Source organism: Lissotriton vulgaris, chromosome 2_1, assembly GCF_964263255.1.
Source record: "Lissotriton vulgaris chromosome 2_1, aLisVul1.2, whole genome shotgun sequence".
Taxonomy (NCBI): domain Eukaryota; kingdom Metazoa; phylum Chordata; class Amphibia; order Caudata; family Salamandridae; genus Lissotriton; species Lissotriton vulgaris.
In genome coordinates, this window is record NC_141687.1 from 1,950,294,770 (window position 1) to 1,950,317,341 (window position 22,572).

Consider the following 22,572-nt stretch of genomic DNA (forward strand, 5'->3'; position numbering starts at 1 on the left):
GTTGACTTGTTTGGTCATCGAGAGGGAGGAGTCCAGAATGAAACCCAGGTTTCATGCGTGGTCGGTTGGCTTGGGGGTGGTGCCCAGGGCGGGGGGCCACCAGGAGTCATCCCAGGTGGAGTGGGATGAACCCAGGATGAGGACCTCCGTCTTGTCTGAGTTCAGTTTCAGGTGGCTGTTCTTCATCCATTTGGCGACGTCTTTCATTGCTTCGTGTAGGCTGGGTCTGGCGGTGGAAGGGTCGTTGGTGAGGGAGAGGATCAGCTGGGTGTCGTTGGCATAGGAAATGATGTTCAGGTTGTGTTGGCGTGCGATGACTGCGAGGGGGCTCATGTAGACGTTGAAGAGGGTGGGGCTGACAGAGGGTCCTTGGGGTACGCCGCCGATGACTTCGGTGGCGGAGGATAGGAACGGGGGGAGGCGGACTCTTTGGGTTCTTCCGACGAGGAACAAGATGATCCACTCCAGTGCCCTTTCTTGGATTCCAGTGTTGCTGAGGTGCTGTATCAGTGTGCGGTGGCATACTGTGTCGAACGCTGCAGAGAGGTCCAGGAGGATGGTGGCAGCTGTTTCCCCGTTGTCGAGCAGGGATCTGAAGTCGTCGATGGCTGCGATGAGGGCGGTCTCGGTGCTGTGGTTAGCTCGGAAACCCGGACTGTGAGGGGTCAAGGGATCCGTTTGTCTCGAGGAAGGCGGCGAGCTGTATGTTGACGGTCTTCTCTATGACTTTGGCAGGAAAACGGAGGAGCGAGATGTGGTAGAAATTCTTGAGGTCGGTGTGGTCCGGTGTCGGTTTCTTCAGGAGGGCACTGAGCTCGGCATGCTTTCAGCTCTCCGGGAAGGTGGGGGTGGTGAAGGAGATGTTGATGATGTCCCGGAGTTGGGGTGCGATGATGGAGCCGGCCTTGTTGAAGACGTGGTGGGGGCAAGGGTCGGTAGGGGAGCCGGAATGGATGGTGTTCATCGTGCGGGTGGTGTCGTCGGTGCTGATCGGGGTCCAGTTGCAGATGTGAGGGCCGTTGGTTCGGTGGTTCGGTGCGTGGTCTGTGCACTGAAGCTGTTGTGTATGTCGGCGATCTTGCGGTGGAAGAAAGAGGCGAGTGAGTCGCAGAGGTCTTGCAAGGGTGTGATGTTGTTTCCGGCGCTGGGGTTGGAGAGCTCTTTGATGATGCTGAAGAGTTCCTTGCTGTTGTGAGGGTTGTTGTCCAGTCGTTCTTTGAATGTTGTTCTTTTGGTGGTGCGGATCAACTGGTGGTGTATGCGGGTGGCATTCTTGAGGGTTGTCATGTTTTCTGTAGTTTGGTCGTGTTGACAGGCTTTTTCGAGGGTGCAGCAGTTTTTCTTGGACGTCATGAGTTCGTTGGTGAACCACAAGGCTTTCTTGCTGCTGGGTCAGCTGGGTGGGTTCCTCAGAGGTGTGAGTTCGACGGCGCAGTTGGTGAGCCACTGTGTGAAGTTGCGGGCTGCTTCGTTGAGGTCTGTAGTGTTGGCAGAAGGGTTCTGGCTGAGGGAGGTGGTGAGCTGGTCGGCAGTGATCTTGCTCCAGCTCCTGCGGGGAACCTGTTGCGGGTGGTGGTGGGTCGTGGTTCTCCTGAAGTTGAAGTGGATGCAGCTGTGATCTGTCCAGTGTAGTCCGGTGGAGTGGCTGAAGGAAATGTGCTTGCTGGAGGAGAAGACAGGGTCAAGCGTGTGGCCGGCGTAGTGGGTGGGGGTGTTCACCAGTTGCTTGAGTCCAAGGTTGTCGAGGTTGTCCAGCAGGGTGGTGTTGTTGTTGTTGTTGTTGTTCTCCAGGTGGAAGTTGAGGTCCCCGAGGAAGATGTAGTCTGAGAGGTGAGGGCGTGCGGGCTGATGAAGTCTGCGATGGCTTCGCTGAATTGTGTGCATGGTCCCGGGGGTCTGTAGATGAGAGTGCCTCTGAGGGTGGTCTTGGGGTCGGTGTGTATCTGGAAGTGGAGGTGCTCGGCGGCAGTGAGGGTGTCGTCAGAGTTGGACGTGATTCGGATGCTGCTTCTGTGGACGATGGCGATACCTCCTCCAGTCTGGTTGACGCGGTCCCTCAGGGTGATTTTGTATCCGTCCGGGATGACTTTGGCGATGTCAGGCGCTGAGGAGGCGTTCATCCAGGTTTCTGTGAGGAAGGCGACGTCTGGTGATGTTGTGTCGAGCAGGTTCCAGAGTTCAACGCCGTGTCTGTGGACGGAGCGGGTGTGGAGCAGGATGCACTTGAGGTGGTTGTTTCTGGTGCCTGGCATTTCGGGTGCGGTGCGGGTCCGGAGGCAGGTGAACTTGCAGGCTTGGCAGGTCAAGGATCCGTGGGTGCCTTTCAGGGTGGCTCGGTAGCAGGCGGGGTTTCAGCCGGATTTGAGTGCGTTGAGGGTGGCGGCGTCGTAGGTCCATCGTGTGGGCTGACAACGTCCGGGGCCAGGGGTCGTGGCGCTGGGTGCGGTCCAGGCACGGACAGGCGTAGACGGGCTTGCCTTTGGCACGCCTTCCACTACACAAAACAATTTGCTAGCCCTCCCACTTATTTCGTCTCGCTTACAGCTCATGAGACTCACAAACAAAAGGCCAGATCACTTTGTTTGTATGGGTAATTTTATTTAACCCTTTTACTCATATTTTTTGTTGAAATTTATCAATTTCATGGGCAAGAAGAACACTTCATAAACACTTACAAAAAAATACAAAAACATTTATACATATTTACACCTACTAGACACGTATCACATATACTATGTATCAACCAATAAGCAACAAACTTCTCATGCGAATGGTATTTATCAACTCTATGAAGAAAAAATAATTGATTTTTGAGAGCTAGTCAAACCACTGTTAACCGAAAAGGTTTACAAGAAATGTCTACGGCAGTAATCAGAAGACAATTCCAATTATTTCCAACAAAAAATGATTGAACCCAGAAAGGGCAATGATTCAGGATATCTATCTGCCGTTTTGCCGACGCGTTTCGAATCTGTGATTAGTTACAGATTCTCCTCAGGGCTCTCTCAATGTTTTGATTCTGCACAAAAAATGAAAAATGAAGTTTGTTTTAAAAGTTTGCAAGTTATTTTAGCAAAAGACCCCCTGCTATTGCTGCACTAAAACAAGTTGATTTACCTTTATGTAGGATGCGGTGGGCTCTCGTGGATCAGATTGGGCACGAGAGGCTGTGCACCACAAATCAAATGGGATGGAGCTTTAATTCTGTAAAACATTAATTCACAGACTTACAAGGCCATCTAAAGCGGAACCGAGTGATTACTACAGACCCAAAAACGGCACGTTCATACCTCAATCGAGTCTGGCGTTGATCTCTACATCAATTCCTCATTCTGCTCGTTTTACTTAGTTTGTGCGACCTGTGAAAAATGAAGGTCGCGCTCAGTTTCGGTCTTCATTATGACACTTGGACATTAATGGAAGTGAAGTGAAATTGTTTAAAAGACACATACCTAAGGTTTCAGATTTTTGCACAGGGCGGCGGTCGCCATGCCGTGTGTTTGGTTTCTTTGTTGAATCCGATCTCAATTGGTGGCGGGAATGAGTGTTCCCTGTCCTTTACAGCAGCGCTGCTTACTCGCGCTATAAAACAAGAGTGGGAAGGATAGGGGTTAACTTAATCTTTGCCACGGAACGCTGCCAGTGAAATGCTGTTTCATCTCATCGGAGCATAACTCGCACTCACCTTACTATCGCACAGGCGAACCAGGAACTGCTTGCGTTGAAACCGCCTGGTGGCTGTAGAGGGCTCTTACACCATAGCGAACCAGGTGCGGGGCATTCTGGGAGTTGTGGTTCAACAGGGGGAACATTACAGTCTTGAAATTTCAGAAAGTGCGTTTAACCCCGTCTGGGTAGTGTTGAATTTTAATATTAGATAAGCTTCTTTTTTCAGTAAGATTTGATCTACATTGACTCCTGCTTTAAGTTGATTGATATTAAAGAGCACGGTCCACTTGAACTCGTTTTCGCCGTGTTGTTTGTCGACGTAATGCTGCACAAGGGGCGCAGTTAACACTTTGTTTTTCACCCGCGATCTGTGCTGTGTCATGCGGGTATTGACCTGCTGGTTGGTCTTACCAATATAGATTTTATTGCAGGGACAAGTTATTGCGTAGACGACATTTTTTGTCTTGCAATTGGTAAAATTGGTATGAGACCAAGTTATATTGGAATGTTGAAAAATCGTGCCCTCAATGGTTGTATCGCACGCGATACAATTCCCACACCTGTGGTGTCCTTCAATGGGTTTTAGGCCCCATTTAGACATCAAGTCACTTTTCGGTTTTACTAGTCTGATGTCTGCACGGACTAGTTGTTGACCAATGTTCTGATTCCTTCTGAAGGCGAATATTGGGCGAGGGATAGGTGTCTCCAATTGTTCCAACAAATGCCAGTTTTTTAATACCATTTGGCGTATGTTGTGGGTTTCGGCACAGAATGTCGTCACGCATACTAAGTTCTCAAGGTCACGTTTAACCTTTATTTCAAGGAGGCTCTCCCTTGGGGTGCAACGTGCTCTTTTGAAAGAGTGTTTAAGAAGCTTTTTGGGGTATCCCCGTTGTGTCAATTCTTCACAGAATTTTGATCCATGTTGGTCAAATTTTGCCAACTCTGAACAATTCCTCCTGATTCGAAGGAGTTGACCATATGGCAGGTTTGCTCTTAAGTTCCTGGGGTGTGAGCTCCCATAGTGGAGTATGGTGTTCCGGTCTGTCGCTTTTTTGAAAAGGGAAGACTTCAGGGACCCATCCACATCTCCTACTTCCACATCTAAGAATGTCATTTTGACATTACTTGAGTCAATTGAAAATTTAATGTCCTTGTGTCTATTATTGAGCCACTGGTGAAAGTCACTCAACTCAGAGTGGCTCCCCTGCCACAGGAGCCACACGTCGTCAATGTAACGATACCAGTGCACAATATGGTTCATGAAAGGGTTGTCAGCCTCCACATACTTTTTCTCGTACTCTGCCATATAGAGTACGGCCATTTCGGGGGCATAAGGGCACCCCATCGCGGTGCCCTTAATTTGCATAAAAAAGTCGTTGTTGAAACGGAAATAGTTTCTTTTGAGGGTTATTTCGGCCAAACGTAAAATGAACGATGTTGGGACTCTGTGGGGTCTTTCCCTTAGGTCTAAATAGGGTTCCAGAACCTCCAGCGCTTCGTCTTGCGGTATCTGGGTATAAAGGGACGTCACGTCCATGGTGACCATAAGTTGTGATGCCCGGTCGAACGGGGTCCCTTCTACCTTTACCAGGAAGTCAGTGGTGTCTCTTAGGTAGGACTTCACATTTGTTACAAAGGGCTTCAAGAAGAAGTCTATATACTTAGACAGGGGCTCAAGGCATGAATCACAGCCAGACACTATTGGTCGCCCCGGTGGATTTGACAAGTTCTTATGGATCTTTGGTAAGAAATATGCCACAGGAGTTCGTGGGCATTTCTTAACCAAAAACTAACTTTCTTTTGGGCCTAGGAAGCCACTATCTTTGCCTATTTGGACAATCTCTGTGATTGAAGCCTGGATCTCTTGCAGCGGGTCCTCCTGCAGTTTTCTATACCATTCTTGGTTGTTTACTTGCAGTGCCCCTTCCGCTAGATATTGTTCTCTGGGCCATATCACTACCGCTCCGCCCTTGTCGGCTTGTTTGATGATCAAAGAATGATCTTTCAGGTTTTTGAGGGCCAAACGTTGTCCCTTTGAGATATTTTGCTTGACAAATTTGTGTCTGTTCTCTAGTTTGGTGATTGAGGACAACAAGACTTGTTCAAACGCATATACCTGTTTCGGGATATTTTGGTTTGGGACAAAGGTGGACTTATTCCTAAGACCTGTCGTTTCCATACTGTTACTGGGGGGTTGATTGGCAAAAAAGACTTTTAGTCTAATTTTGCGGCAAAATTCTATTGCCTCTAATTTAATTTTAGTGAAATCAGTCTGTTTAGTTGGTACAAATTTAAGTCCTAAATTAAGGACAGATTCTTCCTCCTTCGTGAGAATCCTAGTAGATAAGTTCACTATGGTGGAAGCGCCCGCTACGTTTTGTAATAGTTCCTCCTGGTTCGCATTTCCCATGCCGGTTTGAATCTTACCTTTTGTTGTTGGCCTTTCTCTAAAAAAGGAGTTTGTTTCTTGTTGCTAGTCCCTCTCATATATGGCGAAGTGGGAGGGAGGAGCAGCTGGGAGGCGGGAGCGGGGTGGCGAATGGGGACCGAGGAGAAGGAAGGGGCCGCAGAGGAGCGGCGGTGGTGAGCAGGAGGGACAAGGGAGGGAAAAAGTGACATGGAGGGAGCGGCGGGAAAAATCAGCGGTGGCAAAAACGGCAAGAGCAGGCACAGGAAGCGTCGAGGGGCAGGTCAGAGGGTGGGAGCCCAGGCAGCAGGAGTGGCGGCAAAAGGGCAGCAATGTAATATACATGTCACCTCTAGGGTAGACCCTACACAGACAAGAGGGCAAGGTGCAGTGTATTTAAAAGGTGGGACATATACTTTTAAATTGTACATGTCCTCCTAGTAAAAAACTTCTAAATTAATTTTTTACTACTGTGAGGCCTATCTCTCACATATGATAACATTGGGTCGCCTTATTTCATTTAAAAAGTGCTAACTTTTGATTGGGAGCAGGTTTTGAATTCATGTTTGGTGTCTGAGAAAACATAACTTAAAACCGTCTTTAATGGTAAAGTCAGATTTTAAGTCAATGTCCTACAGCCACTTTGAGAAAGATGCCATTTCCTTGTCCTAATATCTGAAAAATGTGCTTTGATTTGATTTGAGTTTTGTAAAGCACAAGCAAATACCATGAGGCACCTCTGGTACAAGGAAACATGAAAAGTTAAAATTTAGTAAAAAGCCAGCTGTCCAAGAGATTGCAGAAACTCAAAAAGGAAAATGCAGATTTTATTTCCAGGGGAAGTGATTTCCAGTTCCGAGTGGTGCAAACCAGAAAACTCCTACCTACCCAGGAGGAGAGTTTGAAGGAAGGTACTACCAGATTCCTGGATGTACTAGACCCAATAATAATATAGGAGACATACCTTCTAAGTTTCTCTCTGGAAAAGATGGACCTAGTCCATGCAGTGCCTTATAGGTAATACAAAGAACTTTTAAAAGAATCCTTCAAAGCATAGGGAGCCAGTGTACACTCACCATGGCCTGAGAGGCAGATTCGAAACTCAAGATTTTCGTAAGCATCCTAGTAGCTGAATTCTGTACAATCTGAAGTTTTTTCAAGGGAGCTTTAGGCAAATTAATGTAAAGTCCATTGCAATAGTCCAACCTGGACATTACAAGGGACAGAACAAATGTTATTAGCAAGTTTGTAGAAGAAACTGAGCTGTTTTGTTGCTCATACGGAGCATAAAGAAGGAAGTATAGATTAACTTATTTATGTGCTCTTTCTAGGTCAGCTTATATCAGTATTACCATATTTTTCACTGTTGCCGGAAGTGAACACAATTCATCTGGACACCAGGGGTGGGGGGGGAGATTCTGAAAGGAAGTGTTATTCCTAAATAGGATGAACTCCGTATTTGGGGAATTCAGGCTAAGGCAATTATCATCCATCCATGTACCTACCTCCTGCATGCAGCTAAGAACCATCTTGTTTGGGTCAGGCCCTTTCCTGGAAAGGGAAACGACAATTTCTGTGTCATCAGCGTATGATTTAAGCGACAATCTGTAGGATTTCACAAGTGCTGCTAGCATAAATGCTGCATAAGGCGCTGCATAAATGTTGAAAAGAGTTATGCTTTCCTATGAGCTCTGGGGAACCCGTCACATTAAAGCAAATGGTTTGGATGTAAAATCACACCGGGATAACGTTTGGACTCTTTCAGTCAGAAAGGATCCTAAAAGAGCCAAGGTTACACCATCTACGCATGACAATCATCAGATCATGGTTGATCTTGCCAACGGCGGCGGTCAGGCCAGGAAGGATGTGGGATGCATTGCCCCCACTATCAACTGTGGTAGTGATGCACTCAAATACACAATGTATCAGAAAACTCAACAATATTTCACAGGATTTAATCAATCTTCACGTACAATGTTGAAAATGGGCTCCACCCTAGCCCTAGATAAACTGAAAAAAGATACTAGGACAAGATGTCCTAGGAATGACATGCACAGCAATGCCCTAAGGCTTCATAGTACAGAATGTGATAAAACAAAAACTTGAGACTAAAAGTCCAACACTGTTTATAGTCAGTCTTGTTCTAAACAAACAAAGTTTATTCATTTGATTGTAGCAGGTGATTTAATTCACATATGTTAACATCAAACTTGCAGATTTCCTAAGGAAGTTGAGTCTTTACAGGAAGTGAATCCACAGTAGTTTTTCATATGACCCAATGCATTTCAGGTATAAGGTAACTAGAAAAATATCGAGAACAACTTATCGTATATGTAAAAATATATATATAGGTTCAACCATAATTCACAGATAAGGGATATTATGTCACTGGAGTCCAAATGCAACAAAACAGAAGCACAAATATGTTCCGAGTGGGTTAAGAATATGCCAGGAATAACACACTCCCCCAACTAGACAAATGTACATAGTTTTAATGAGACTCCTCACCCTTGCAAAAAACTATAGGACCCAGCATGCACCAGAGAAAACATATAAGAAGTGATGAAGTCTTAAAAATCAGAAAAATATTTTTTTTTTAAAAGAAGACAAAAATACAACGTACATAGCTCAGAACCTCAGCTAATATCCTATGTATGAAAAGAGGGCAGTGCTCAGTAGCCAATTATAGCAAGAAACACATGTCATGGGAACCTTCTGAATGCCAACTAGACCTGTTAAATAAATCAGGATGACACAGAGGGACAAACATAGTGAGGAGCTGTGAAAAAAACGTATGCAGCGTGTAAACCTTAATTAAACCATGGCTATCTAAAATCAGTGCTGACCAGGTTAAGAAGTAATACAAAATACCTGAACCAATGGACCGGTGGTCGACTTATCATCAAACTAAAGAAAATTAGCACCATGAGTCTTACGTGATTACATATTCAACACAGTGTAAACAAAGCAGGAGAGACCCAAACGTACTTGATCGGACGAGTTGCTGGCCCAATCGCTGGTGTATGCCCTCATGTGCAAAGATAGAAGAACGTAGTGGGTTACGAAACCAGATGTATATAATCAGAGGCGCCAAGATGCACCATACGTGTATAGTCATGAAAACAGAAGGCAGACTGAAAAGGTGTGTGAAACTGCAATGAAAAAGAAAGCAGTGAAGTGCAAAGGAATCGATTCTCTATTGCTTTAAGCATGAAACAAATTGCTTCAAAAAGCGACTCAGTACTCAAAATGTATAACACTGATGCATAAACAGTGATCACACAATAAATGTTACTTGCTACACTTGGCTGCCGCGCACTGCTCTCTTTTCATACATGGGCTACTAGCCGAAGGTCTGAGACACGTCTGTCATATTTTTGTCTTCTTGTTTTCTTATCTTTTTCTGATTTTCAAAATACTTAATCAGTTATTGGTTGTTTTCTTTGATCCATTCTGCGTCCTGTAGTTTTTTGCAATAGAGATGAGTCCCATTTGAACTATGTAAATTTGTTTAGTTGGGGAAGTTTATTAATCCTGGTATGTTCTTAACCCACTCAGAACATGCTTGTTCTTCTATTTTGTTGCAATTGGTCGCCAGTGACAATATATTCCTTTTCTGTGATGTATGGTTGAACCTATATATATTTTTAGATCTACAATAAGTCATTTTTCTTTATTTGCAGTTACCACGATGAAGGTTTTTATATCTGAAATTGTATGGTTCATATGAAAAACTACTGTGGATATACGTGTTGCAAAGACTCAACTTCCTTAGAAAATCTGCAAGTGTGATGTTAACCTTAGTGAATGATATTACCTCCTAAAATTAACTGAATGAACTTTGCTTGTTTGGAACAAGAGTGACTATCAACAGTTCTGGACTTTTTGTCTCAAGCATGTTTTATCACATTGTGTACTATGAAGCATTAGTGCATTGCTGTTCATGTTGTTTCTAGGACATTTTGTCCTGGTATCCTTATTTCATTTTCTTGCCCTAACTATTTGGTGCCTGCAACCTGTATTCTGGGTCAATTAACTACCACACGTGTACATCACAAAGCTTCTGCATTAGTTAACTCACATAGGGTTTTAGACTAGCCTTTTGTGAACCCAGACAGGGCAGGGAGGCAGGACATTCCAAGCAGCTCTGGGGGTGAAAGCCTTTAGAAATGTATCCTACTTTAAAGTGGGCCCTAGATATAAACACTGGGCCCTCAGACCCAACTCTTCAGTACGCCTCTGAACCTATGGAAGGACTACTGTGCTGCTCTGTGTGAAGGACTGCTACTCTGTTTCTTTGATGCCTTGGCTGCTGCCTTTCTACCTGAGGGAGAAGGGCTGGGTCTCCATCCTGAGCCCAGGACCACCAGAGTAACTCAAATGCCTACTTGGCTTGCCTCTTGATTAGAGCCTTAGGGACAGCCAAGGCTTCAACCACCTTTAACCGATCACCTGGACTTCGCCTGCTGTGAGTCTTGGCCCCCACCTGGTGCTTTCCCTATACTGTACCCTTGGAAGTGAAGTGAAAGCACTCTCAGAGCGCAACTTTATCCTCTCAGAACTAACACAGTGCGGCATACCGCCTACAGAACCAATACTATGCAATCAATCTTAATGCAGGATCTCGCATAGTAGTGAAACAACAAAAAGGGAACTACCGGTCTGCAAACAATGAGACAAGGGATGGCAAGGAAACCGTGACATCTGGATCAATGCAAACATACACTCACTGAGTCGAAATGAATCCCATCCAGCACAGTGGCAGAGCATCATCATCTGGGAGTTGTTGTACGCTGTATGAATGGTGCGGCCCACACCTATTAGGGGAAGGCTACACTCAATTCATAACCAGTGATCGATCCGGCCACAGTTATATTGCAATCAGTGGTGCTGATGATTTGCAGTGCAAAAAGGTGAATAATTGTGCAAAAAACTTTAAAATTGACTACTAAGACACAAATAACTTTATTTGGCGCTATCTTACTGTCAAAACTAAAACCAAGTGCTGATAGTTTGAAAGAATAACTATCAATAGCAATAGAAAGACAGCTACATAATTGGTAAGATACACCCTACCAGTACCTGTGATTCGAAGATGAATGTTGAATTACACAGGAGGTTCAGGTTCATTCCCAGCTTCGTGTGGGAGTACTCCTCACCTCACCTGGCAACTGCTCAGTGAATGAGGCCCCGCTCTGTCCGTCGGTACCCCAGGAATTACATCTTGCATAGTAGTCCCACAGCTCAACATAACCCCCACTGTGTGATGCATCTTGTCACAGAGCCTCAAATCGCAGCCCCTCAGAACTGACGCTGCGCTACACATCTCAGTGCAGGATCTTGCAATAGGGCTCTGCAGCCCATCAGAACCGCTGCTGTGCGACACATCCTCTGGACATGACCCTGCACAGGACCACCCTGTACCGGGTTCACACTCCGTCGAAGTCATCCTGAACTTATGACGTTATCCTGGACCGGCGCAAACAGATAACCTCAGTTGGTACATTGTGCTACTAGGCACTGATTTTGTTAAATCTTTAAAATTGCATATATCTGGTTGTACTAATTGGATTTTCGTTCTTTTGGTCTAGAATAATTTATTAAATTGTATTCCATATTTTAAAATTGGTGTGGGATTTTTTCTTATGTTGTATTTTCACTTTATTACTGTATGAAGAGTTGCATAGGTACCTTAAACATTGCATCTAAGTTAGGCTTGACGGCTTTTGTGCCAAGCTACCAGAAGGTTAAGCACAGGTAAATTTGAGGATTGGTCATGTTTCACCCTAACAGAAATTGTGGTTGCTGATTCAGTAGGAGTTCACCCCCTCAACCAATCTGCCAATTTCCTACATGACCGAAGTAACACCCTTTTGTTTCTTTCCTCTTCTAACCTCACATTTCTTTTACTCTGCCCTCCAGGTACCCTGTTCTTGTGGATGTACTGGCCTAGTTTTAACTCTGCTATTTCATATCACGGGGATGGACAGAGCCGAGCCGCCATTAACACATACTGCTCACTCGCTGCCTGTGTTCTGACAACTGTAGCTATTTCCAGTCTTGTTGACAAAAAAGGCAAGCTTTTAATGGTAAGTAAATCTAATTGGCTCAGCAAATTACACTCAATTTGCGTACAAAGTACTTATATGTTTTTCCACCATTATCTATAAGCAAAATGAATAAAGCTGCTTCCCTAGGTCTATTGTGAAGCCTGGGTGACAAAGTGGGACATCCTGTCCATGGTTCAATTTAGGAGTATATGCTTTCCGAAGCTGTCTCCCAATAATGATAATATGAGTTGCAGGTTGGGGAGAGGAGAGGTTCTCTATTGAGTAATGTTTTGAAAAATGATGTTGATTTTAAAGCACATAATCCATTTTCCTCAATATTCTTTTATTTTGATATTACTTCCTCTAGAAACTTTGTGGGGAAAGTGTGTAACAAATAGAGTTTGCGTAATATATATATATATATATATATATATATATATATATATATATATATATATATATATATATCTCCAATTACCGCTCCGGTGCTTTGATCCACCCCAAGGAGAAGAACACGGACTCCAGAATAACTTCCTCACTGCTGGCTGCAGTGACTTTTATTTAACCAGGTGCGAGATGTTGTCAGACAGGATGACGCGTTTCGGCTAACATGTAGCCTTGCTCACATACCTTGACTGCATTTAAATACATTGGTGTAGGTGATCACGTGATTGTTGAAACTACACATACAATAAAAAGTGAAGACATACTGCGTACAAAAAACTACAAATAAACGTTTTTCTTACATTGTAGATTTGAATGCCTTTGACTAACAATATTACCGCAGTATCAGACAAACAATATGTGCAAAGTGAAGGTTCCGTGCAAAAAAGTGTAGTTTTAAAAGTTATTCATTCTAAACCAACAAGTGTATATTACACACTGAGTTGTGCTAACGGAGAAGGTTTGGTCTGAATCAGTATTCCTAAAGTGTAACTCACCACATGGACCTATGGACTCTCATTGCCTGAGGAATTGTTCTTTCCTCTTATTTGACTCGATATATAGGGTCACACACACACACACATATATATATATATATATATATATATATATATATATATATATATATATATATATATATATATATATATATATATATATAGATATATCTATATAGATATTTCTATCTATATCTATATATATATATATATATCTATATCTATATATATCTATATCTATATATATATAGATATATATATATATATATATAGAGAGAGAGAGATATATATATATATCTATATAGATATAGATATAGATATATATTGTCCAAATCTGAATATAATTTTGAGATACATTTATAGGTGGAATTTGCAGGGAGACATTCCAGCTAAAATTGCTGTCCAGTGGTTGACGGTGGGCTACGAATGAGGGTGGGTAAAATCTGAAGATAACTTTACAAGAGGTATTGGTAGTTCTCTTCCAATAGAGATTGGTCAACAAGTGTCAAATAAAACATCACAAGCTACACTAGACTAGTGGTAGAAATATAGGGAAAACTGAAATACTTTTAGGTTTTCAGTTAGGCTTTGGCCTAATTAATGGCAAATTATAAATTTCAAATTAAAATAGAATAACCTTAATGAAAAACTGATTGAATTTAAGCATATATAGACATGTGTGGGATGGAAGGGTCACTCAAAATGTGTGATGTAAAGCAAGTGGTAAATGGTGCATTTAAAAGGAAATTTGGTCAGCATTAATGAAAGTTGTATGGGTTTCCACATTAATTCTAAAGAGGACTTGAAAATTTAAAATATGTGTGGATATTACAGACCAGTATCAGCTATCCTGCTGGTAGGTGGAAAGGAGTTTTGGTAGTGGCTTCAACCTCCTTGATAGGTTTTGTGTAACCTTGGGCAGTGAACTCTGCTCCGTTCACTGAGTTTGCAGAGTTTTCCAGACTCTGCGCTTCTCGGAGCACGCAGAGTTTTTTTCTTTGCTAGCGCTCATCAATGGTAAGTTGGTGAGCACGAGATAGCAAAATTAACCCACTGGCAAGATTTCTTAATGTGGGTGGTTGGATTTCCCAATGAGAATTGTCGCAGTAGGTCGCGACCACTCGCGTTGAGAAACCTTCCCATCATATTGAGAAAGCTGGCGTTTGAGCACAAAATCTACTCGAGCAGCGGAAAGGAAGCTACACCTTCTTGTGCTGCACATGGTGCCAATCACAATGATTTTAGAGCGTGTGACAAACACCTGGCGCTCAAAATCATCACAAACGGTATGACCCTAATGCACTCCATCGCTCGCGGAACTCCGTGTAGCGTGGCAAATTTTTGCAGTCACTTCGCAGAGTTCCACAAAGCGGAACTCTGCAAACTCCATCCAGGCTCAGTTTTTTTTGTTGGGCTGAGAAGCAAAAGCAACCCTGACAAAGTGTATCTTATCAGCCCCCATATTGAACAAAGGGGATTTGGGGGAGAGGGCTTTTCCCTGAAGTCATTTTTGAAAATAATGTGCAATTGATAATGCATATAGCCACAACTTTTATTTCCTAAAATGAGCACACTACACTGCACTTTGGAGGTGAAGTGTGGACTATGACTTGAAAAGACAGACTCCGCTTTAGCTTTCTATTGGTAAAGAGTAAAAAAATATTTTGGAGGCATCGGAACTCCAGCATTCTTTTTGGAGTCAATAATGCATGACAACTCACATCTCCTCCGTCCTCATCATAAATTTCACTCATTCACCTCACTTTTTAATTCTATTATCTCCTCAATATTTATCCTCATTCATCCCTCTTCCTCTTAAATTGTTGCCTTCATTCCTTCTACCTCCCCTTCGTTTCCCTCTTCTTAAGTCTTTAGTCCTTCTCTTACTTATTCGGGAAAAAGTAAGAATGTAAAAATAATGATCATTGATAGTGCTCAGTGACTCACAGTCAAATAGAGCGCATCTCCCCAAGCACCCTGAGTTCCAACACCATAAACACAAAAATGGAATACTCACTGCCTTAATATTTTGTTTATTTAAATGAATGTAGATTTTTTTATAGCGCGATAATGGCCTCAAGTAGAGGTGTTATCCCCCTAAAAAAAAAATTCAATTAAAAAAGTCTTTATTGCGATTATTCATCTGAAAAGACAAAAATTAAAATAAAGTACAACTAGGCGCAACCATAGTAACACCATAAAATCTATTGTTACAATTTGTCTTTCAGGATAAAAACATAAATATCTATATTTACAATTTTTAAAAACCATTCATTAAGACAGGATTAAATATATCATACGCACAGACTTTTCATCTATCTACAATCAATGAGGAATAAAAACTAACAAATTTCCATTTCATACCATACCATACTCAGTAGTATCTATAACTAGCTATTAGGACCCCCCGTTTTTCTCCCAATGGGCCCAAGACCAGCTCAGGAACTTAGCCACCCCTATGACTGCGATATCATTGCAACCAGTTTTCAATAGCCTTTTAGCAATCTGCGCAGAGCTAGTTCCCAAGGTTCTATATAAGGGTTTGAGCCACTTACTTCGGGGTTGTTGGTAAGCAGGGCAGACGAATAGAAGATGATCAGCATCTTCTATACGATCCGGACAGAATGGGCATTTGTCATCAGTGCCTGGTATCCATTTACATGTAAACTTCCTAAGCGGAAGTGTCTCAACTCGGAACTGGTGGTAAAGCTTGCGATCTCTGGGTTTCGTTATTAGATCCCAATAGCTTTCCATACAAGTTTCGTCTTTAAGCTCGCAAAAATCTCTAGACAGTGATGAGCTAATCAAAGCAGAATACCTCCTAATTTTGATTAGGTTCCAATAGGCTGCTCTGTATATTACTTTTGATGGGAATTCTGCAGACGCTAGACTGTGCCACAGATCCCTCCTCCCCATATCAGTGAGCATAGATTTAATACTAATTAACCATGTAATCTTGTTCGAACAATCCAGTCCCCTTACTTCAGTCAGGCCCCTTGCAAATAAATGGAATTCTGGAGTGATCCATAGCCTTCTCCAGAAAGCCAACTTCCTGTACCGGGCAATATCCTCGATTGCATGACAGCCAAGGTCTAACAGGAGGGGGATAAGCGGGGTAGATTTGGGGAGGCCCACAATTGCTCTTAGAAATTTGTTCTGGGCTAATGCTAGATAGGTTAAGTTACTAGATCCCCAAATCTCAGCTCCATTTAAAATTGCGGGAATGATTTTCAGGGAGTACATTTTGACAACGGGAACTAGAGGCTTGCTTTGAGACTGCCTGTGTTCCTTTAACAATGCTCCTGCTAGCTGAGAATGTTTTAACGCAAGTAACTTCAATTGAGGAGATCAACTAAATTTTTCGCCAAAGGTAACACCCAGGTAGGTAAAGACATTGGTCTGCTCAAAGAGTTTTCCGCTCATGAAAACTCTTGATGTAACAGGCCTGGCCCCATGGAGTACCATAAATTTAGTTTTCTCTACATTGACCACAAGTTCATGATCGCAGCAGAACTCCTCAAAGCGAGACAGAGCCAACTGTAGCCCCTGTCTAGTCTTAGATAAAATCAAGGTATTGTCTGTGAACATGAGCAGGGGCACCCTTTGGCCAGCTAGCATAGGCGCGTCCGTAGGGTAGTCATCAAAGCACGGCACCACCCCATTTATGAATAGAGAAAATAGGGTGGGGGCCAGCATGCAACCTTGACGGACGCCCTTCCCCACTATGAATTTCTCAGTGACCTCCCCCGGTTTCCCCAACGTACCTGGGCATAATTGGAACTCTGGAGTCTTACCACGAAGGCGACCAATTCCTTAGGTATCCCTAGTCCTAGTAGGACATCCCACAGTTTGTATCTTGGAACTAGGTCGAACGCGGATTTTAAGTCCACGAAAGCAGCAAAAATCATACCCCTACCCAACAGGACCTCCTTCCAATCGAGCAAAACAAATCTGAAGGCTTGATCCAGGGTCCCCATGTGGGCCCGAAACCCTGCCTGTAATGGGGATAAGATGTTTGCTTCAGACATCCAACACTGGATCCTACCCAGTAGGACTCGTGCTACAATTTTTTGCAATGCATCAATAAGGCTTATGGGCCTATAGTTGCCCGGAACGGAATGATCACCCTTCTTATAAATCGGGATAATTTCTGCGTCGGACCAAGATACGTGAATTGGGGCTCCCCCTGCTAATGAATTAATATACGGAATCCAGAGGTCGGAGTCCTGCTTGAATAGATCGGCTGGAATGCAATCAGGCCCAGGTGCCTTACCACTTGGGATGATCTTCAAGACCGCCTCAACTATCTTTAGTGCTAAATAGCAAAGAGGCGTCTAGAGAAATATGTGAGGCATTGGCTTTGCTTTCCATGCCCTTCCGGAATTGGGCTTCTAAAAAGGCAACCCATTGCTGTGGTTTCACATTATTATTTGGGATGATAGACCTCTGCCCATTTCCCCATTTTATCAGGTCCCAGAACTGGGTCATGTTCCTTCCTTTGAATGCTAGTAGCAATTCCTGCCAGCGCCCCTCGTCCCAGTCTCTCTTTGCCTTTCTTAAGATGGTTTTATAAGATGTTCTAGACTGTTGGATATTGAGGTGATTCTTTCATTTAATGGCTTCCACTAGAGCTTTATTTGCGTGCCTACACGAGTCATTATACCATGAGTTGGGTTTAAGCTTGATGATCTTCCTAGCTGGCTTGGTGTTAATAAAGAGCATTTTCAGCCCATTAAAGAGCTCGTTATGGATCCCAGCTAATTTAACGTTAAGGACCTTTTGTGAGCCACATTCCTTAAATTTCCTTAGCTACCCTGAAACTAGAGCCCTGATCTCTAGCACCTTCCTTTCATCGAGGGCCACCTTGGCCCATCGGACCCTTCTCAAATCGTTTGCCAGAATTACTTGGTCGGGACAAGTGTCACCCTCCTTAAAGAGCGTGCCACAGAAACTCCTGTCATTCAAGGTAAGGACCAGGGGATTATGATCGCTTTCGGGGCGACATTGGACTTCCATATCTAAAACTAGGGGCCATATCTCCACATTCACTAGAATGTAGTCTATGCGGCTTTTGGAGCACCCATTATCAAAAGTCACCGCACCCAGGGCATCGGACGTTGTCCTACCGTTAACTGCCCTGAGACCCCATTCCAGGCACAACCCTTTAACCTGGAGGGCTACCTCGGTCCATTTTTTAATGGGCTGGGGATCCAACTGTGGCACACCCCAAAGCGCATCCACCTCATCACCAAGCCTGCGATCTTCAGTGTCCAAGGGCTCAAAGCAGGTATTAAAATCTCCTGCCATCATTAAATTGGCATTGGATGCACCTTCAATTAAAAAAGTCTCAAAAGCTACAATGCCCTGTGAGCTCCTACTACCCAGTTGGCCCCTGGCATAAACATTAAACAAGAGTAAATCGAGGCCTTTTGTGGATCTAACTCTAATGACCAGGATATTTGGGCTATCTAGATAAACCTCATCAGCGGTTATCCCCTCGGCTTGCCTTACCCAACAGGTTAGCCTCCCAATGATCTCCCCCTACGACCCCTTATTGCTGGTTTATAGAAATGTAGGTAACCAGTGGGGAACACGGCATCGGTTGACCATGTTTCTTGAACTGCCCAGATGTCTACACCTTCAATAAAGGATATCCAGTTGGCTGATGCAACCTTTGACTCCAAGCCCGCTATGTTCCATGAAGATATAGACAAGGGATTCTTCTGAGGTGCAGAGTCGTAACACCCGGTAACAGCTGCTGTTACCAATGAGTAATTATCTGGTGCCAGTGCCACGGGAGTAAGGGTGGGTGTTTGGGCTTTAAATGCTTCTGGGGTTGGGCGGCCGAATGTTGTAGGGGCCCCTAACCCCTCCTCAATGCCTCCTTTGGCTAAACCCCCCTGTACATCCACACTCAGTCAATCAATTTCTTCAAGTGAGAAGAAAGCCTCAAAACGATTATTGAGCTGGATGGAAAAGTCAGGCCTGAGGCAGTCACCCTGTAAAACTCGAGCATCCCTCGGACTGTGCAGTATATGCTGTTTGTAGAAAAAACCAAGGGGGTGGATGCCGATGGCATCCCTATCGAGTGGGGCATGACCAACCGTCTCAAAGATATGACAGACCAAACCTGGTGACTGAAGCTCAAAACCAAACAGTCTCCTGGCATGGTTTTGGTGGAATGACCGACCCATTCAATACGTCTCACCATTTTGAACTCCTGTAGTAAGGCATCCCCAATGCCAGTCTTTTTATTCAAGTGGTGGAGGGCCTTATTTTTAAGGGATGACCAATGATCATAGGAGCCGTGAGCAAGGGGGGGGGACATTCGCTAGGATGACTGTATAGGGGGTTGCTTAGGATGGCAAATGGAGGTATGGGTGCTTTACTGGGCGACCCTCATTACCATTTTTATCCAGCCTCCGTAATCCCTCTGTCTCAAGAGGCCTTCGTTTGTGCAAAATCTTATTGATACTTGCATTAGCAGCTGGTATGCTCCTAGTAGTACTCCCAACTGAGTAAACCCCTCCCACCAGTATCTGGGCATTCGCCTTGACACCACCCTGGTCCCTGTGAATTTCCCCCACTCTAACTGGGATAACACTTGTTAAAGCCTGCTTACTAGGCTGAACCGGGGACACTTGGGGCGGGCGTGCCAGTGCCACTTCAATTTCAATTTCAAAATGCTTTATTCGGTATGTATTAATACAACCATATAGCAACAATCAAAATAAAATTACAATACATCATAGATTTACATTGACTCTGATTTACCAAATACCATCAATGTTAAGTACAATATACATTTAGCAGCACATGTCCAAATGGGCAGTCTTAAAGTGCTTGTTGGTACGTTCGCCTAATAGTACATGTGCAAACTAGCAATATAAAGTGCAATAAATGCTAAAAATACTCATTTTCTGGCACATGTGCAAATTAGCAATATTAAAATGCATATTGGTGGATACGAACAATGATGCATGTGCAAACTAGCAGTAATAAAGTGCATATAAGTCAGGGTCATGTATTGAATTCATACAATGATTGATTTCCGTGCTGAAATACATTTTAAAATATAGGTGGCCACATGAAAACATATGTCTGGGCTCTCTAAATTGAACATCAGTTGCATCGCTTTCTTTGTACTGCGCATGTTATATTTAAAAAAAGATGGGTTTCAAATAAAATTTTCTATAAAAAATATAATATTTACAAAACAGCACAAAATGACAGCCACTCTGCTTGGATGCACCATCACATGGGCATAGACAAGTCCTGGGTTTCTTAAGCGTTGGGAATGCCACTAGGTGGTGCACAATCCCCAACCGTAAACGGGATAGTACAAAACGGTGGGAACTTGTGCTAACAATAGTGAGGTATGATTGTAGACCTTCGTTAATGTTATATTCTAAATAGGAATTAAACGTGCTTTGTTTTGCGTGTTTATTCATCCTTCTTACTTCAATCTTTGATAGTCTAAGGTCAACCGAGTCTAATCTTTTAAGAAGCAGCACAAGGAGGACTGCTAGTTGCTCCTTTAATATAGTACAGATGTCACTACTATTCAACTGAGGAGTAATGGGAACCAAAGGAGGGCTAGCTGTGGATTTAGTATTGGGGTTACCAAAGACAAATACCCTGCTCGGGCCACAAGGAGCTAAAGGAGACTTTTGTATCTTGGTACCTAGCCTCTTCCTTTTTTTGTTTGGAGGTTCTTTATTAATGCCACCCAAAGCCTTCATCCCTCTTGTCATTACCATAGCCGGACTACTCACGCTACACTGGGTCTGTGAGGTGGTCTGTTCAGGGCTAATGGGGAGCAAGCTTGCAGACCTGAGCGAGGAGTGATCTTTAGAGACAGCTACAACTGGCGATAACTGGGTAACAGATAACTAGGCACAAGGCAGTGATCCCCTCTTCAAAAGAGTGGGATCAAGAGAGAGTCTGCGTTCGGTAGCCTCAATCTCCTAAATTAATACCGATTCCGATCTTATGAGGAAGGCGTCAAGAATACCCACCACCCTGTCCCCCACTTTCCCTCTATTCATAATAAAAGAATTCAGTCAGATACTAATGTCCCACTGTCAAACACCCTGCAGCCAAATGCAGCAGTCCAAATTAGAAGTAGCTTACAGTTCAAGGTTGAGGATGTCAATGGGGTGGCCCAGCCTGGCCTCTTCTGGCCTCTGACGGCCAAAGACGGTCCCGCCCTTGTCCCGGGCTTAACCCGGTGCGGCCTGCATGCGGTCCCGCAATGCGGAGGCTCTCCTCTAATTTAAGCGCCTACGGGCGCAGTATGGGCGGTGGCAGCTTCCGCCGCAAAGGCTCCCGGGGATTGTAGTTCCCCCTCTCTCCGTGGCCGTGCTACGTTGGTGGGGAGCTGCAGCAGCGGGAGGGAGACCAGGGAGACCAGCAATGGGACGAGGGAAGAAGTAGCAGCAGTCAAGGTATTTGCCCCAAGAAAGTAAGAAAAAGGGTCCACAGAGCACCCGCTCCACCGGGGCTCTCCTCTATTTTAAGCGCCTCCGGGCGCGGTATGGGCGGTGGCGGCTTTCGCCGCAAAGGCTCCCGGGGATTGTAGTTCCTCCTCTCTCCGAGGCCGCGTTTCGTCGCTGGGGACCTGCAGCAGCGGGAGGGAGACCAGGGAGACCAGCAACGGGACAAGGGAAGAAGCAGCAGCAGTCAAGGTATTTGCCCCAAGAAAGTAAAAAAAGTGTCCACAGAGCACCCGCTCCACCAGGGATCTCCTCCAATTTAAGCGCCTCCAGGCGCGGTATGGGCGGTGGCGGCTTCCGCCGCAAAGGCTCCCGGGGAATGTAGTTCCCCCTCTCTCCGAGGCCATGCTACGTTGGTGGGGAGCTGCGGCAGCGGGAGGGAGACCAGCAACGGGACGAGGGAAGAAGCAGCAACAGTCAAGGTATTTGCCCCAAGAAAGTGAAAAAAGTGTCCACAGAGCATCCGCTCCACCGGGGCTCCCCTCTAATTTATGCGCCTCCGGGCGCGGTATGGGCGGTTGCGGGATCCGCCACAAAGGCTCCCGTGGATTGTAGTTCCCCCTCTCACCAAGGCCGCGCTACATTGGTGGGGAGCTGCGGCAGCGGGAGGGAGACCAGGGAGACCAGCAACGAGACGAGGGAAGAAGCAGCAGCAGTCAAGGTATTTGCCCCAAGAAAGTAAAAAAAGTATCCACAGAGCACCCCATTAAATATCTAAGTGATGTAATAACAGGTGATTGTATACTATTCTGGCCCTCACTTAAAAGATCCCCAGATTAACAAAACCTCGTAGAATGAAAGGCTTAGTAGGCCTTAGTAGGACAAAAATATGTGAGATTACAGAGAGATTGGTGCAGCAGGTGCATTGAAACCACTACCACTGATCTAACTGCTCTGAAAGTGTGAAATAGAAGGTGCATGAAATAGATAAGAAAGTTGAAAAAAAACGTAACGAGAGGGCAGAAAATAGAAACAAAAATGAAAAAATAGGCAACCAGCGGAATCCT

At 44.4% G+C, this 22,572-nt stretch overlaps 1 protein-coding gene across 2 annotated transcripts in view; it reads left to right on the plus strand.

The window, feature by feature from the left end:
* RHCG (Rh family C glycoprotein) overlaps nucleotides 1–22,572 on the plus strand; it is a 381,077-nt gene that overhangs the window by 221,168 nt on the left and 137,337 nt on the right. For both annotated transcript variants that reach the window (XM_086958133.1, XM_086958132.1), the window contains exon 5: nucleotides 12,002–12,168. In XM_086958133.1, the coding sequence (XP_086814259.1) occupies nucleotides 12,002–12,168 (167 nt within the window). The remainder of the gene's footprint in view (nucleotides 1–12,001; nucleotides 12,169–22,572) is intronic.